At 35.0% G+C, this 18,360-nt stretch overlaps 1 protein-coding gene across 3 annotated transcripts in view; it reads left to right on the top strand.

Annotated features, from left to right (window-relative positions):
• SGCZ (sarcoglycan zeta) overlaps nucleotides 1-18,360 on the top strand; it is a gene marked incomplete at both ends in the record, with an annotated part of 869,709 nt that overhangs the window by 838,289 nt on the left and 13,060 nt on the right. For all 3 annotated transcript variants that reach the window (XM_079726475.1, XM_079726476.1, XM_079726474.1), the window contains one exon: nucleotides 13,420-13,492. In XM_079726475.1, the coding sequence (XP_079582601.1) occupies nucleotides 13,420-13,492 (73 nt within the window). The remainder of the gene's footprint in view (nucleotides 1-13,419; nucleotides 13,493-18,360) is intronic.

Raw genomic sequence — 18,360 nt, 5'->3', positions numbered from 1 at the left:
TACCAGAAAACTACTAGAGCTAATCAATGAATTTGGTAAAGTAGCAGGATACAAATTAATGCACAGAAATCTCTTGCATTCCTATATGCTAATGATGAAATATCTGAAAGAGAAATTAAGGAGACACTCCCATTTACCACTGCAACAAAAAGAATAAAATACCTAGGAATAAACCTGCCTAAGGAGATAAAAGACCTGTATGCGGAAAACTATAAGACACTGCTGAAAGAAATTAAAGATGATACCAACAGATGGAGAGATATACCATGTTCTTGGATTGGAAGAGTCAACATTGTGAAAATGACTCTACTACCCAAAGCAATCTACAGATTCAATGCAATCCCTATCAAACTACCACTGGCATTTTTCACAGAACTAGAACAAAAAATCTCACAATTTGTATGGAAACACAAAAGACCCCAAATAGCCAAAGCAATCTTGAGAACGAAAAATGGAGCTGGAGGAATCAAGCTCCCTGACTTCAGACTATAAAATACAAAGCTACAGTAATCGAGACAATATGGTACTGGCACAAAAACAGAAATGTAGATCAATGCAACAGGATAGAAAGCCCAGAAATAAATCCACACACATATGGTCACCTTATCTTTGATAAAGGAGGCAAGAATATACGATGGAGAAAAGACAGCCTCTTCAATTAGCAGTGCTGGGAAAACTGGACAGCTACATGTAAAAGAATGAACTTAGAACACTCCCTAACACCATACACAAAAATAAATTCAAAATGGATTAAAGACCTAAATGTAAGGCCAGACACTATAAAACTGTTAGAGCAAAACATAGGCAGAACACTCTATGACATAAATCACAGCAAGATCCTTTTTCACGCACCTCCTAGAGAAATGGAAATAAAAACAAAAATAAACAAATGGGACCTAATGAAACTTAAAAGCTTTTGCACAGCAAAGGAAACCATAAACAAGACGAAAGACAACCCTCAGAATGGGAGAAAATATTTGCAAATGAAGCAACTGACAGAGGATTAATCTCCAAAATATACAAGCAGCTCGTGCAGTTCAATATCAAAAAAACAAACAACCCAATCCAAAAATGAGCAGAAGACCTAAACAGACATTTCTCCAAAGAAGATATACAGATTGCCAACAAACACATGAAAGGATGCTCCACATCACTAATCATTAAAGAAATGCAATTCAGAACTGCAATGAAGTATCACCTCACACCGGTCAGAATGGCCATCATCAAAAAATCTACAAACAAACGCTGGAGAAGGTGTGGAGAAAAGGGAACCCTCTTGCACTGTTGGTGGGAATGTAAATTGATACAGCCACTATGGAGAACAGTATGAAGGTTACTTAAAAAACTAAAAATAGAACTACCATGTGACCCAACAATCCCACTACTGGGCATATACCCTGAGAAAACCATAATTCAAAAAGAGTCATGTACCACAATGTTCATTGCAGCACTATTTACAATAGCCAGGACATGGAAGCAAACTAAGTGTCCATCGACAGATGAATGGATAAAGAAGATGTGGTAGGGCTTCTCTGGTGGCGCAGTGGTTGAGAGTCTGCCTGCTGATGTAGGGGACACAGGTTCATGCCCCGGTCCGGGAGGATCCCACATGCTGCGGAGCGGCTGGGCCCGTGAGCCATGGCTGCTGAGCCTGCGCGTCCGGAGCCTGTGCTCTGCAACGGGAGAGGCCACAGCAGTGAGAGGCCCGCGTACCGCAAAAAAAAAAAAAAAAAAAAAAAAAATATATATATATATATATGTGTGTGTGTGTTACACATATACAATGGAATATTACTCAGCCATAAGAAGAAACGAAATTGATTTATTTGTAGTGAGGTGGATGGACCTAGAGTCTGTCATGCAGAGTGAAGTAAGTCAGAAAGAGAAAAACAAATACAGTATGCTAACACATATATATGGAATCTAAAGAAAAAAAATGGTTGTGAAGAACCTAGCGGCAGGACAGTAATAAAGACACAGAAGTAGAGAATGGACTTGAGGACTTGGGGAAGGGGAAGGGGAAGCTGAGACGAAGTGAGAGAGTGGCATTTACATATATACACTATCAAATGTAAAACAGATAGCTAGTAGGAAGCAGCAGGGAGATCAGCTGCGTTAGCAGCCTGGATAGCACAGGGAGATCAGCTCTGTGCTTTGTGACCACGTAGAGGGGTGGGATAGGGAGGGTGCGAGGGAGACACAAGAGGGAGGAGATAAGGAGATATATATATATATATATATATATATATGTATAGCTCATTCACTTTGTTATACAGCAGAAACTAACACAACATTGTAAAGCAATTATACTCCAATAAAGATGATAAAAAAGTAATGCTACCTAACCTCTTGTGAGTAGAAAACAAACACAGGGAAATCGAGCTCTCTTTGTTTCCCTATTGGCACACAATGAATTACATGGCAAGTGATAACATAAAATTCACAGGAGCATGTGGAACAATAAGAGGTTAAAAAAAAAAGAACTCATAGAAACAAAAGGATGAAGGGAGTTTGGTTCGGTATTAGGAAGTGCTTTCTTCCTAGCTGTTTCCCAACTGGTCTCTCTCTATGAACGCCACACTATCCTGTTATTGGAGGATAGACTTTTTGAGACTTGCATTTTTCACCTCAATTTTTAAAAAACGATTATTACTAAAAGAGTGGAAACATATGTATTACGGCAGGTTGCCAAATGAAAATTCCAAATTATGACTTTGTCCACAACTGCACAGACACTCAGAAAATGACAGGTTAAACTCTGATGTTTCATTTATTTTTTTAAAGTATTTTTTGATGTGAACCATTTTTGAAGCCTTTATTGTTTGTTACAGTATTGCTTCTATGTTTTGGTTTTTTTACCCCTAGGCATGGGGGATCCTTAGCTCCCCCATCAGGGATCAAACCCACACCCCACCCCCTGCATTGAAAGAGCAGAATCTTAACCACTGGACCACCAGGGAAGTCCCTCTGATATTTTAGAATCACTTAGCTATATTGAGATAAGAAGGAAAGTCTAACTAAACTGTGTTTAATAAGGTACCGTGTTAGAAGTCCTAGTTGCGTTCAGATGCTGATTTGTATATATTAACTCTGTAGCTCAGGTCCATAAAGCCATTTATAGAATTAGCATCTTTTGAACACACAAGTTTGGGTTTTTTTGGGTTTTTTTTTGCGGTACACGGGCCTCTCACCGCCGCGGCCTCTCCCGCCGCGGAGCACAGGCTCCGGACACGCAGGCCCAGCGGCCACGGCTCATGGGCCCAGCCGCTCCGCGGCACGCGGGATCCTCCCAGACTGGGGCACAAACCCACGCCCCCCACACCAGCAGGCGGACCCCCAACCACTGCACTACCAGGGAAGCCAAAAGTTTTTTTTTAATTGAAAAAATGATTGTAGAAAGTTCAGATACAGGCATACCTCATTTTATTGCTCTTTGCTTTATTGCACTTTGCAGATATTGTGTTTTTTACAAACTGAAGATGTGTGACTGTCCTGTATTAAGCAAATCTATGGGCAGCATTTTTCCAAAAGCATTTGCTCGGTTCATATCTTTGTGTCACATTTTGGTAATTCTTGCAATATTTTAAATCCTTCACCAGCAAAAAAAATTGTGACTCACTGAAGGCTCAGTTGATGGTTGGCATTTATTTAGCAATAAAATATTTTAAATTAAGGTATGTACGTTGTCTTTTTAGATGTAGTGGTATTGCACACTTAACAGACTGCAGTATAGTAAAAATATAACTTTTATATGCTCTGGGAAACCAAAACATTTGTGTAACTTGCTTTATTGCATTTATCTGCTTTCTTGCCATGGTTTGGAACTGAACCCGCAGTATCTCCAGGGTATGCCTGTAAATCCATAAACACATGTAGTATCTGAAGCCACTAAAGACAGTTGGGTACCACCACTTTTGGATAAATTTCTATGGTTTTCTATTTTCCATATAATGTGCTTTAGTGGCAATGTATCAGAAGTATCAGGGGGAAAAACATTAAGAAATAAAAGTGCTGCTAAGATGAGTACCTGTCCTTGTGCATTCCACTTGAAATGATCAGCATGGTGTGCCAGTCGGAAACACTGTCTTCCTGCCTATGACTAACAGCAGTAGAAAGCCCATCTTACTTTTCTCCAGAAACTAGTTTAAATAGGGGTGAAGAATCTAAAGAATAAAATAAGACAAAAAGGCAGGATTAAGGTATTTCTTTATTTTCCCAAAGAAACTGAGTTTATGGTACAACTAACAGTACATTTTTAGATAAATAATTTCCACAGGGATCAGAAAAGCTTAAATTGCATGTGGATTAAGTAATGATAAAGTTTGTAAAGGAAAGGGCTATACAGAAAATATTCCTGCATAAAAATCAATGTGACCTTAAAGAAGCAAAACTAGCACTAGCTATGCTATCTGTATTTAGGTAAAATGTCCAAACCTCAAAACAAAATACACTACTAGAGTAAGTGTCTCAAAGCTTGCACAGATAACTTAAATGTAGTAAAAAGGTAATTCACGTAGAGATCTTGTCTTATTAATTTTCCAAATCACATCATGAACTGATTTTTTATGAAATGTTTTGCAAAATAAAAAAAAGTATAGGTAGTTCATTTGTTATCAAGTTATTTCACATTTTTATGTTTCAGTTTCTGTTAGAATGTGCACAATGGAGTGATCAATCAATTCAAATGTAGCTGCCTTTTGATAAATCCATAACGAAACAATCTTATGATTGTGTTTGCTAAAGATATGCTGTTGGTAACACTTGTTCATTTAAGATTTTTTAAATATCTCAGGTGTGTATTGCTTCTTATTCCTTTAGTGATTATTAAGGTAAAGGGCAAAATGACAACCTTAGGAATTATAGACCTTGAAATTACTTATTATTTTCTGAAAATATATATCCTAATAGTGAATGATGAAAGCTCTGCTTGACCTTCTGATATTCTTTTCTGAAGGTAGAAATTTGAAAAGAGGGATTATTTCTATATCTTTTTCCTAGATGTAGTTTCCATCAAGTATCATTCAATTTGAACATTTTTTTTCTTTTTTGTTTTCTCCACACACTTTTAAATTTCAGTTATTTTTTGCTTTATTAAAAGGAATAGAAGGAATTAACAAAAGAAGAGCTTTTTTCCCTAAAAAAATCAGAGATAAATGCTAGAAAAATACAAGCTACTTGAAGTTTATAAAATATGAGCAAGAAGGGTCTCTGCGTAATTTCAAATCTTGATATATTTAAGTTTAATTTTCTTCATAGTGATAAAACATTTCATTTTTGAATATATTTCATCTTGAGGAAAATAGCTTTATTCTAATGTATTTTCAATCTGATCATCTAAGTATCTTTTCCATGATCTCTTTTTATCTTCTGAAAACCTTAAAAAGTTGAAAAGAGGACATGATTTGGCATCTGAGAGTAAATGCCTTGAGATATTTTTTAAATTATGAAAAATACTGACTGAAAAGTAAAAACAGATTTTGAAATAATTTATTTTCAGAAATATTGGCAGCTTATTCTCTGCTTTCAAATGAACAACATGGTAGGGGTTTGTTTCTGTTTCAGAGAGACAATTTAACAATACTGTTTCCCTGTTTTACTAGAAAAATTAACATTGAATAGGCTCATAATAACAGTTTTAATAAATTCAGATCATCACCTCAGGATATTAATAACCTGATTTGTTTTGAAGTATTAAATGAAGAAATATACTGGGAAATAGAAACTTAGCAAGTTTTACATATCAATCATAAAATACTGCAGAATAATTTTTAATTTATTCACGCTTTTATTAATTTTTTCATTCCTATTCTTTCTTTCATTTACTGATCCTTAACTGTATATCAGAATTCAAGATCAGTACTAAGCATACAAAATTTATTAAGACAAAGTCCTTGAGTTCAAGGAACTCATAAATTACTGGGTAGAAGTTTAACGTGAATTGCAAAGCAGTATAACTGCTATGTATAGTAATTTTCACAAGGAGCTGGGGAAGCTGAGCAGAAAGAGGAACAGTAGGAAGGACACAGAAAATGCTTCACAGAGAAAATCATTTAGAATCAGATCCTGAAAATGAGTAGAGACAACCATTAAAGGGGCAAGAGAGGTATGTCGGGAAGAAGTGGTACTCTTAACAGTTTATAAACATTTCAAAATCTGCAAAAGTTTTATTGTCACTGGAGTATAAAATGCAGAAAACTGCTAACAGGTAAGTCCTACCAAGGAATTTGGGTTTGACTTCCACAGACTTTTGGATTCCAGAAGCATTTTAAGTGAGAATTACACAGGCAGCTTTGAATTTCAGAACCTTAGTTGGCTGTGGTATCGAGGAATAACTGGGAGAAAATATAAGTGATACTGAAGTTGTAAAAAGAAGTCAACTAATAGGGAAGTTGAACAAGAAAGGGCATCTCAGTATATTTCCCCATTTCTGACTTGAGTTTTTAGGGCATGATTGTACCATTAACCAAACTAGGAGGGTTAAAAACAGGGGGAAAAGTTTTCAAGAAGAAAGTCCTCGAAATATTGATCCTTACCACTATTTATTAATTACCTTACATATGTAAGATACCATGTTGCTCACAAGAATACAATGGGATATAAGGAACGTCTTTGATATGTATATATTTTTAGCCTAGAGGGGTAGTAATATATAATTTAGCATGTAAAATTTCAGAATAGATGTGATAGCCTCTCAATGAGTGCTATAGGTAGTAAACCCCAAATATAGTCAGAGAATGAACAGATTGTATTTACCTTAACAGGTGGGAAAATTAGTAAATAGATTTATAGATGAGTAGAGGAAAATAAGTCTGAATGAATGGATTTTGCATTCAAGCAGAAGTCTTGAATGGTGGGCAAAAGCATTATACAAGAAAATAATTACAGGCTTTTGTACAGGTGAGATATCAAAAGGTTTGGTTAAATTAATATAGCAATGTATAGGTGGTATTTTGTGCAGTTAGCTGGAAGCAGGAACACCATTTAGACTATTAAAATAACACAAGTAAGAGATGTATGTTGAAATGGGTTGACATTTCTCCTTTTAAAGGGTAATGATGCTTTCAGGATTCAGAGGAACTCATTTTAATGGAGTAAAAGATATGATAGTTAATAATTTACTTTTTCCAATATGATTATTCCATCCCTTCCCCCAAATACGTTTTCTGTCGATTTGCAGGGGCAAACTTATTTCCACTTGTATATAAGGAGAAATGAGAAGAGGTATACAGGCTTCGACAGGTCAGAAAAAATTATGTAACTTGTGACAGAAATTGAAGGTACCTGGGCTTCCCTGGTGGCGCAGTGGTTGAGAGTCTGCCTGCCGATGCAGGGGACACGGGTTCGTGCCCCGGTCCGGGAGGATCCCACGTGCCGCGGAGTGGCTGGGCCCGTGAGCCGTGGCTACTGGGCCTGCGTGTCCGGAGCCTGTGCTCCGCAGTGGGAGAGGCCACGGCAGTGAGAGGCCCACGCACCACAAAACAAAGAAATTGAAGGTACCTTAGAGATCATGTTATTTAGAGCTTAATTTTACAAATAGCAATGGGAGGGGGAGCGGCTTTAAATACTTGTCAAAGATCAAAGAATGAATTAGAGGCAGATTTGGGAATAAAATGAAACTGCTCCCTGTCCAATCTTTTACTCTACCAATTTAGATCTGGGGGGAAAGAGATGCAAATAAAGAAAAAAGAAAGCAAAGTGTGAAGACTTCCAAAGAATTTGAAATATTCAGTAGCATAAGTTTAAATTTGAAGATAATGAATAAATAAGAATCCTTCTGGCCCTTAAGATCTAGATGAACTAACCCTGAACCTCACCCCTATTCTAGTGCAGGAATTTAAAATGCTGCCTAAGTTCCCATTAATTGTCAGGGGAAGAGGGCAGGCGGACAGGTACTCATGCTCTCTTAACATCCTTTGCCTCATGCCTCCTATTATTTCTTCTGTCCCATATAGAGCTGGGTGTGACATTCATTCCCTTCTTTATCCCTCTCCAAAAAAAATCTCAAAAAAATACAAAGATCATGGTAGATTTTATTGAAAAACTGAAAGCACTAGGAGATCTCATTGGCAAACATCAAGACAAATAACAATAGAATTTAACTCAACAATGTTTCTACTCCTCTTTAGCTTCTTTTCCCACAGAGGGCCCCAGCCTTTCTTCATTCCTTTGTTCCCAATCCACCTGGGTTTTCTTTTTTATTTTTCTTTCTGGTTTTCCAGAACAGCAAGCACTCTGCGCCAGACCTTAGCCTCCTCCATTGAAGTCTTTCGAGCAGCATATAGAGGCCGTAGTGAGGACTGCTCTCCTTCTAGGCAGCTTTCTGCTGCTGTGTTCTTCATCTTACTTCCAAACCAAAGAAAACATTTATTTATTCAACAACTTCAGAGAGACATACTAATGAATGTCTATATTATACTAGATAAAGTGCTAGGAAGTGGAACTACAGGAGTGAAAAAGGCTCCTTGTCTCAAATAGAATAATAATTAAAAAGAAAATATTGTAAAGTGTCTTTCAATTTAATTAACCAAGTAATTTATATGCATTGTATAGCACAGGATCAAACTTGAAGATAATGAATAAACAGGAATATTTTTGTCCCTGAAATCTACATGAATCCACCCTAGACTTCAGCCCTATTCCAGTATAGCAATTTAAAATGCTGTCTAGTGTTAATTCATTTTTTCATTATTTAAGTCTCCTGACAATTCCATGGATTAGATAAGAGAAGTGGTATGGTTGACATTACTCAGATTCCTCTACCTTAAGTTTTTAGGTTGGAATTCTTACCAATTCATGACTAAAATTTCACTTTGAGAAGAGAAATATTCTAAGGAATGATGCCCTGTACTACTCTTTCTTTAACTTTTCCTTTGACTTTTGAATGGAAACTAAAACCCTGGTAGAGTTAATGACTGTTTTACCTACTCCAATTATTCAAATGATGCATTTCTATTATATCCTGCACAAAGAACTAGTAAGTGTAAAACATGAAAAAAATCATCATCCATCCACTTTAGTTACTAAAGGGTCTACTATGCATTTTTGTTTTCACGTTTCCTCAATTTTTTAAATATTATGATGAAGTTCAATTAAAAGTAAGTTCATGCTGGACATTTTTTTAGAAGAAACTTCGTTCTCAGAGCTTATTTGAGCATTGATTGATTTTATCTGGTACCTAAGCGGCTGCATTAGAAAATTCCTTGATTTAGTGAAGAGAGTTTTGATTAATAAAATGCATTTAAATTTAACATTCAAGCATATCTTTTCAGTGTCTAAATTTCAGATTTCAAAATTCAGCATGAGACTATGTTACTTGAAGCTATGACATTTTGGGAATAGAAATTTCACATATTAATGAGTAGACCCATGCTGGGACATTAACCCTACAGATATAACGTGTACATCTTTTGTGGCTGACTTTCATAAAGGAAATTGATAGAATTAAGGAATACTGAATTCTTACAGTGAACCAAGTATCCTATTTAATTAAAACCTAGCCCAAACTGCAAGGTTGGCATTACTATACGTATTTGTATCAATGGAAATTGAAGTTTGGAGAGATTAAATAACTTGTTCAAGGTCACTTAGATGGAATGAAGAAGCTGGCATTGCTTCCCAAAATGGCTAATTTCAAAGTTCATAGTGTATCCATAAGAAAACCTGAACTCCAAGATTCTAGCCTCATTGATAAGGTATTTAATTTCTCTGATTAGAGCATCCTCATTTTTCAAGTGTAAACAATCTATTATCTACGTATATTAAAAATGTTGGTGAGAAAAAATTAGATAATTTATATAAAACTAATATTTCAAAGCCTAGAGGTATTTTTGCCTTGCTTGTATATATATTACTGATCACAGGTTCTTCTACACAAACCCAATAACCCCATAAAATAGTATCTGAAATTAACCACAGTAGAATTCATGAAGCTGGTGGCTGGAGAGATGCTATATTTCACAGAATTTTTTTTCAGTTACTATGAAGTTGAGGACCTGGGAATACCAGGAATTTTTGGTTTCCTTTTCTTGTCCTGCCTTCTGAAGCAAATGCCTTCCCAAAGGATATGTGGAGGCCAATGGGTTGATAATGAGTAGCTTAGAGTATAACATTTAGAGTATAGATAGCCATACTAGGAGGGATACATAAATTTATTTTTAATGATGTTTTTAATTGGGTGAAATTATTTTATGTTAGGCATTTGTAAAGAGTAGCATCCTAACTTATGGCTAAAACTGTTTTTAAGTATAAAGTAGGACCACAGTTCATATATACTCTTTCTTCTTTCTAACAAAAAATATGCCATTCTTATTCTTTTGTTTAAAGGCTAGAAATTATCCTATGAATGAGATCCAGTATTTTTTGACCATGAGGTTTGCCTGCATCATTTTTCCTGACCATGACAAGAGTTAACAGTCTATGTTTTCTCTATATCTTATAACATCGTCATCACTTTAAATTATCTGAAATATCCTTTAACATCTATACAATCAAGCAAAACTGACAGTGTGCCCTTTTGAACAGTCCTTTTCAAAAGCAATAAACAATAAATATTTATTTAGTCAACAAGTTTAAATATACATATTAATAAGTGTCTATGTTATGTTCCTTTTTCTGTCCCTCTTCCTTTTTGGTTTCCGTGGTTTCTATAACTTAAGATGTGAGAATTCATCACACATTTTTTTTTTCCTGAAGTGAGGATAAAACAGATCTTTACTTTTTGTTCCAAATAAATGTTGACTAATGGTTAGATTTATCAGGTAAAATATATGATGCCCAGTTAATTTTGAATTTCAGACAAACAACAAATGATTTTTAGTATAAGTATATCCTCGGCAAGTATTGCATACTTATACTAAAATATGATTTTATGTTTAACTGAACTTCAAAATTAATTGTGTCCAGTATTTTTAATTGCTAAGTCTGGCAACCCTAGCAATAGTCTGATGTTTGTAAAATTTTCCCATTCATGGGAAATATATATTTATATATATTTTTTATTTTTTATGCTGTGAGAGTTTGTTTCTGGCTCAGATGGCTTTTATTTTTCCTCACTGATTTCCTTTTAAGATTATCATTGCTGCTTATTAATTGTTGCCCTTTTTTTTTTTTTTTTTTTTTTTTTTTTTTTTTTTTTTTTGCGGTATGCGGGCCTCTCACTGTTGTGGCCTCTCCTGCTGCGGAGCACAGGCTCCGGACGCGCAGGCTCAGCGGCCATGACTCACGGGCCCAGCCACTCCGCGGCATGTGGGATCTTCCCAGACAGGGGCACGAACCTGTATCCCCTGCATCGGCAGGCGGACTCTCAACCACTGCGCCACCAGGGAAGCCCTAATTGTTGCCCTTTTGACTCATTTTGGAACAAAAAGTGAGAGGATGAGATTAATTTTCTCATTATCTGGAAGTCTGTAGTTAGTTAATTATTTATGATATTTTATGCAGGTTTCAATGTAGCCCCTTAGGTGGTATGATTATACATTTATTTCTTCAAGTATCTTTTTTTTAATCATTAATAGTTTTCTATAGTGATACTCAGAATCAACACCTTTATCAGTTTTTCATCCTCATTGTAAAATTAAACTTTTGATAACATTCTACTTTCACTTTCATTGATATATTCTGTACTAAGTTATTATACCATATGTGCCATTCTGTGTTTTAAAATAAATATTGCTACTGTTCTTTAATTATATTTCTGGTATCTCATCTGGGAAGTTTTCAAAATTATAAAATAGTAGAAATTAACTTGTGAACTTTGCCTGTGGATAGCTATCCCACTTGGAAATTATATCTTTTTTTAAAATGTCAAAGGGGTCTCTCCTTGAGACCTAGAAATTTGTGCCTTAGAATGTTGTTTCAAATGCCAGCCCCTCCACAGTCACAAAATCAGAGTTTTATCTAAAACTGTTACTTTACTTTCAAAGACCTATTTCTAAAAATTGTCCACTCAAAAAAATAAAATATTTTTAAAAATACCGAAAGAGCAAACTCCTTAAAGAAATAATTGCTCTAAATTTGTGAAAACAGTTAAATAAATAAACAGTATATGCCTTACATATCCTCTCTAGGAAAAAACAAAACAAACAAACAAAAAAACCCACCAGCAACTAATAAAATCCAGTAAGAGGTCAACAAATGTGGATAGCTTTTAGCTTATAAACTGAAATCTGCAATCTAAGGAATTTAATGGAGCAGAACCTTGTACATTTACCCTTAGAACCATAATATAGATGTTACAGACTGAAAAAAAACCTCTTCCTCTGCGATTCAAGATCAAAATCTGCATTGCTGTTTTCTGTAGAGGAGTCCTCTGGTGATTCTAGTATATTTCCCTACATATACACTTACTTTTAAGGAATTTAAATGTTAGCTCTAATTTCCTAGTGGCAGTTTTTTCATTGCTTATTGAATCAATATATTTTATATTGTTCTTCATGATAAGTAGAAGAAGCTTCACTTTGTAGGTGTAAAATTTGTATTTTTTATTTGCATTGTATTGTTGAGCTACTATTGGGGCCATTGATGGAGCAACCATGACATTCTTACACCAAGATGTTTGAAGATGATTAAACCAAAAGAAAATAAAGTTTATTCTGAAGGGAATGATCTCATTTATGTAAAATTACAAAAGGAAAAAAAAGAGGGCTGTTTTTTCATCATCTTTAACGAGTGTTTTTGCATTTGATTTTTGGAAAGGAAAATCATTTTATTTTGCTCAGTTAAGTTAGAAAAAGCTCTGTCAACCTGGAAAATCAAATGGAGTCGATAAATGAAAGTTTAGATAGAGTATCATTCAACTACCTGAGCACATGACCTCTTCAGATAACTGATCCCAGGTGAAGTCCACTCTAATGAACTCAAGCCGTTCATGGTATAAGATTGAGCCTTAATTCCAGAAAGGTCAGAGTAAGGTGCCCTGTTCTCTGTCGTTCAATGATCACTCTAACTAAAGGCTAGTGCTGCTTGTGGGCAAATTGCTAAATGCCCTATGGACCTATGTCTTGCAACAATTAATACTATACTACATCAGAGCTCACTCTCCACATTTTCATTCAAGCTTTGCTGCTTGTAGAAACAACTGAATATTGTGACTTATCCCTCCCTCAAATTCACTTACCTGGAAATAAAGGAAAGGGAAGGAAATGGATCTTGTTCTATGATCAGAAGGTGAAAATTCTCACTCAGTCTGAACTTTTATAAATAAGATCATCTTAAAAAGGGTCAACATGGTGGAACTTAGATTTACCCTCCTTGGCCCTTCACTACCTTAAACTCCTTTTCCAATTTTTCTCTTTTATTTTCTGTACTCCTATTTTCAGTTGTCCCATTTTTAGAAGAATATTTGGTGCATAACAGTAGTAATGAAAACCAGTGTGTCTGTCCACTTGCTTATACTGACTCCTGGATTCACGTTATCCTCAGGCACTGAAGGAGCAGTGTTCGGGCACTCTGTTGAAACACCTCACATCAGAGCAGAACCTTCCCAAGACCTCAGGTAAGTCCTGGCATTTATACCTGTGTCATTGTTTCTACCACTGATGATGGTCCTTGATATATAAAGAACTAAAGCAGAAAATGTGCTATGTATCTGTATAAAGAATTGACATTCCCTGCTTACATGGTAAATAGATAACCGGATATTTCATTGAGGGCAAGAAAATGTGAGTTATTATTCTGTCCTTCTGTATATTTTTCCTTTACAAACATACAACGGATATAAAATAAACATATCGGACAGGAGGAGTGTGGAAAAAGAAAAGAAAAGGCAGTTATAGAGGATGTTGAGGGGAGGACTAATAAAAATAAGGATTTCAGAAAATCTGATATAGATAGTGAAATATATGGCATGCATAGGCATAAAGAAAGGGGAGGCAGAGAGTGAGAGAAAGCTATAAATAGGGAGGCTTAAGTAGAGGGAAATCAGAAACAAATGTAAACAGTGATCAGTAAAAGGCAGAACTTAATTGCCCCGTGATATACTCCTCAATCTAATAATATTTGCAGTGGAATAAGCTCCATCTGTCAGTTTGAGAGGACAACATTATAAGGTATTCTCCCCAGAATAATCATGGCAATCACTGATAAAAGTTGAAATACTAAAATCTATTAACTTATCTATTGTTCTTAATTCAATAAATATATATTTAATATATACTTTATATATTTTATATAAAATTATACCTATTATAATAACTTGTGGTAATCATTTTGCGATATATACATTTATCAAAATCATTTTGTTGTATACCTTAAACCAATACAATGTTATATGCCAATAAAAAATGTTTCCTCTAATTAATTTCAAATAGGTATCTAATTAATTTCAAATAGGTACTCCATATTATTGGAGTATAATTGCTTTACAATGGTGTGTTAGTTTCTGTTATATAGCAAAGTGAATCAGCTATACATATACATATATCCCCATATCTCTTCCCTCTTGCGTCTCCCTCCCTCCCAGCCTCCCTATCCCACCCCTCGAGGTGGTCACAAAGCACCGGGGTGATCTCCCTCTGCTATGCGGCTGCTTCTCACCAGCTATCGGTTTTACATTTGGTAGTGTATATATGTCCATTTGCTATGATATGAAAAAAGACAACCCATATCGATATAAAAAATAAATTACGTATTTAAAATCATTTTTAAAGCTGAATTAAATTATTAACCTGAGAGATAGAGTCTTTGTCTTGAAACACAATAAAATATTAAGCAAAATACCCATTTTATTTCATAAAGAGCAGGCTCAGCCCTTCCTACTTGGATGAGTGGAAAAAATGCTCAAATAAAAATAGAAAAATAAAGTTGAAAAATGCTAATTAAAAAAAAAGTCATACTTTGGACTTCCCTGGTGGTGCAGTGGTTAAGAATCCGCCTGCCAATGCAGGGGACACAGGTTCGAGCACTCGTCCGGGAAGATCCCACATGCCACAGAGCAACTAAGCCTGTGCGCCACAACTACTGAGCCTGCGCTCTAGAGCTCGCGAGCCACAACTACTGAGCCCACGTGCCACAACTACTGAAGCCTGCACGCCTAGAGCCTGTGCTCCACAACAAGAGAAGCCACTGCAATGAGAAGCCCGCGCACCGCAAGGAAGAGTAGTCCCTGCTTGCCACAACTAGAGAAAGCCTGCGCACGGCAACAAAGAACCAACGCAGCCAAAAATAAATAAATTTATTTTAAAACAGTCATACTTTTACAACAGTAAATATTGTAGACCTTTATAGTTTCATGATAAAATTCCTTTAAAAAACTCAGTTTTTCACTAGTTGAGTAGCCCAGATTCAAACAAGCTAGTTTTTGCCAAAAAAGGAATAAGAACCAACTGCTATTTTAATTAATTTACTGACATGTCTTAACATTCATAAGTATGAATGTGAATTAAATTACAATTAGTATATCATGTCTCCAGTTTTTATTTTCTAATTATTCATAAATTATTTAAACATTGACCTAAGCGAGGCTTAGCTGCTAGTACTAAAAGCAGATTGGCAGCCCCCAAGATGAATGGTACTGATCTAAATTCCAAAACGGAAACAGAAGCAAAACACAGTAATGACGAGGTTATTCAGTTATTCATTTGTGTACTGAAGATTAAAAGCAGTGTCTGAGGAGAGCCTTACAGTCTTGCTGACAATTTTCCTTTCAGGGCAATAAGAAATACCCTTAGTTGACACCTAAGTCTAATCAACAAGGTGACATTAGTTGACCAAGGAAATAAAATGTAATTTAGGGAGTAAGAAGCCATGTTGTCTTTGATTTTGCTTTTGTCAAGAATAAAAGACTTTAGAAAGAAACATTTCAAAAAGTTTACTGTAGAGTTTAGGTAATATTTTGGTGTGGAAATGTAGTAGATTGCTATAATTTATTTACTCAACGGCTGTTTGATGAATGCTTACTATGTGCCAAGGTCTGTGCTAGTAGTCTTCATGTGCATTTTAACAATACGGGTGTAGATTTTCTTTAATTTTTTTTATATAAGGTGATATTGTTTTTCAGCAGGGACTTATTTGTTAAAAGGCTAAACAACAAATAGTAAGGACATCATAGCACTTTGCCTGAAATAGTCCAAGTATAAATGTTCTTTTTATTTTTTCTTAAATTAATATGTAACTAAATTATTATAGTTCAATAGGATTTCTGCCCTCTTTGGTGAGAAGTGATAAAATCTATAATGTAATGCCCATTGTCCAAGGATTGTTTGGATCTGAGTTTTATTAACTGCTCCAAGAATAAGGCATGAATTTAGACTTTGGTTTAGTAAAATAAGTTACTATTTAATGACATAATTGGCATCTTTTCATCATTTCCATTCTTGTATTTATATAATTTAAAACTGAAATGTGAGGTTTGCAGGCTCCAAGTTAATCTCTGGAAACACATAGCTTTGATTCTTTCATTCTTTCATTCTATGTATGTGTTTGTATATTAGGGTTTGTAGCAAATGTGGGTAATGAGAAGCTTGCCTTCGCTTCCAGTCATGGGAACAGGGAACAAAAATTGACCTAGGGATTTGTTTGATCTAATTTGCAGGAAGAGACCGTAAGGGGTGTGCAAGTGGGCAGGAAACAATACAAATGGTGGAAACAAAAACAATGTGATTTGCAGCTGAAAAAAGCTCAGGGTAGCCCGAAGTGATAAGACAGTAAAAGTGGTAAGATAGTATAAGAATGTATGTTCAGGTCACAGTTGCATTGGATTTTTTTTTCTAAAAACACTTTTCTGTGCAATTCTCCATTTATTTCATCCTTGAAATGGCAAATAACGAGTGCCAACTCTGTCTCTGTTACTGTATTAAATATTTAGCAAGAACAAGGCACATGATACTCAAGTTCTGCTTAAGTTTCCATTTAGTAATTGCATCGTGCAACTTAGTTTAAGAGAAGTCTAAATCATTTTCTCAGAATGTTGAGAATTCTGGAAATCTAGGCCGCTCATTTTCAAATTTGAAAATTATGTAACACCTTAAAAGCGAAATCTTGTTATGGCTTCGGTGTCTAAACACCAAAACTGAATTGCTTGGAAAAAATAGGCAACAGAGTGACTCGAGTTCAACATTAATCCTTCTCTCTACTATAATCCCTGGGTACCCACTATAAAAACTCCTCTGAAATGCACTGCTGTGATTACTATAATGCTATAAAAATGAACCCAATTGTTCTTCACTAATTCCAGCGACTAATTGCATAGAAATTCACAAGTTTTGCCAATACATGTGGACTTCATCTTTCAACAGGCCTTTTAGAAAGTATTTTGTAATAAAATAAATAGTTTAAGTATATGTTGTAAACCCTCCTCAGTGGAAGCTTGAGAATTTCCATGGAGAAGAGAAGCAAGGCATCATTTAACTGTTGATACTCTGTTACCAAAAGTCTACTTAGTAGATGGTTCTAGAAGAAAATCCAGGTTTAGTCTGATTTGAGTTCCAAGATCTGAGCCCAGGACATTCTAGAGGGATTCTAGGCTGATTTGAGAAGTGGAGGGTATCTGGAGAAAACCAGTCCAACCAAAAACTGGCATTGTAAACTATATAAATTATTTTTCTTTATGATTTCTAGGCTTCAGTCTTGTTTCAAAGGTTTCCCTTTTCTAGAGTTGGGTATTTCCTGGTTTTGTTTCTTCTAATTTTGTTGCTTATTTTGTACACTAGGTCATTTCTTAGTTTTATATTTTGAGTAAATAAAATGGGAAATTATGTTCTGAATTTTCTTCCAATTTTCTATTGAAAATTACAGTCTATAATTTATTAGCTTTTATATTTTGAATAGATAAAACTGGAAATTATTCTTGCAGAGCATGTTAAGGATCTAATGTTATTTCTTCAGTATGGATAGTCAATTTATTAAGCATCATTTATTAAATAACCTCATATTTTCTACCCCAAAATGATTGCTACAACTTGTCAAATATTAACTTCTCATAAATACTTGCCATCTGTTTTAGATTGTATTGTGTTTCATTGACCAAATTTCCATTTCTAATTTTGATATCATTTTTTAATTAAAATACCTTTATATTAAGTTCTAATTTTAAAAGGAAAATCTCCTACTGTATCTTCATTTAACAAATCTGGTAATTGTCACACATATTTTTCCCCTCAAAATATTTTGACATAAACTTTTAAGTTTCAAGAGACTCTATTGAGATTCTTGTTGGAATTTTATTACATACATTTATTATTTTTGATATATTGGAATTTTCATGATATGGAAGTATAAATATGAGCTTATTTTTATCCAGGAATACCTCAAACTCTTGAATGTTCAGGTAAAGTAAAGAATATCAGATGTCCTTTCTAGGTATCCCTTTCCTGGAAACAATTGTAAAATACAGACTTTGAATAATATAGCATTTATATTAATATA

Source organism: Hyperoodon ampullatus, assembly GCF_949752795.1.
Source record: "Hyperoodon ampullatus genome assembly, chromosome: 20".
NCBI classification, from domain to species: Eukaryota; Metazoa; Chordata; class Mammalia; order Artiodactyla; family Ziphiidae; genus Hyperoodon; species Hyperoodon ampullatus.
The sequence above is the reverse complement of the archived record's forward strand: the minus strand, read 5'-3'. Positions and strand labels throughout refer to the sequence as shown.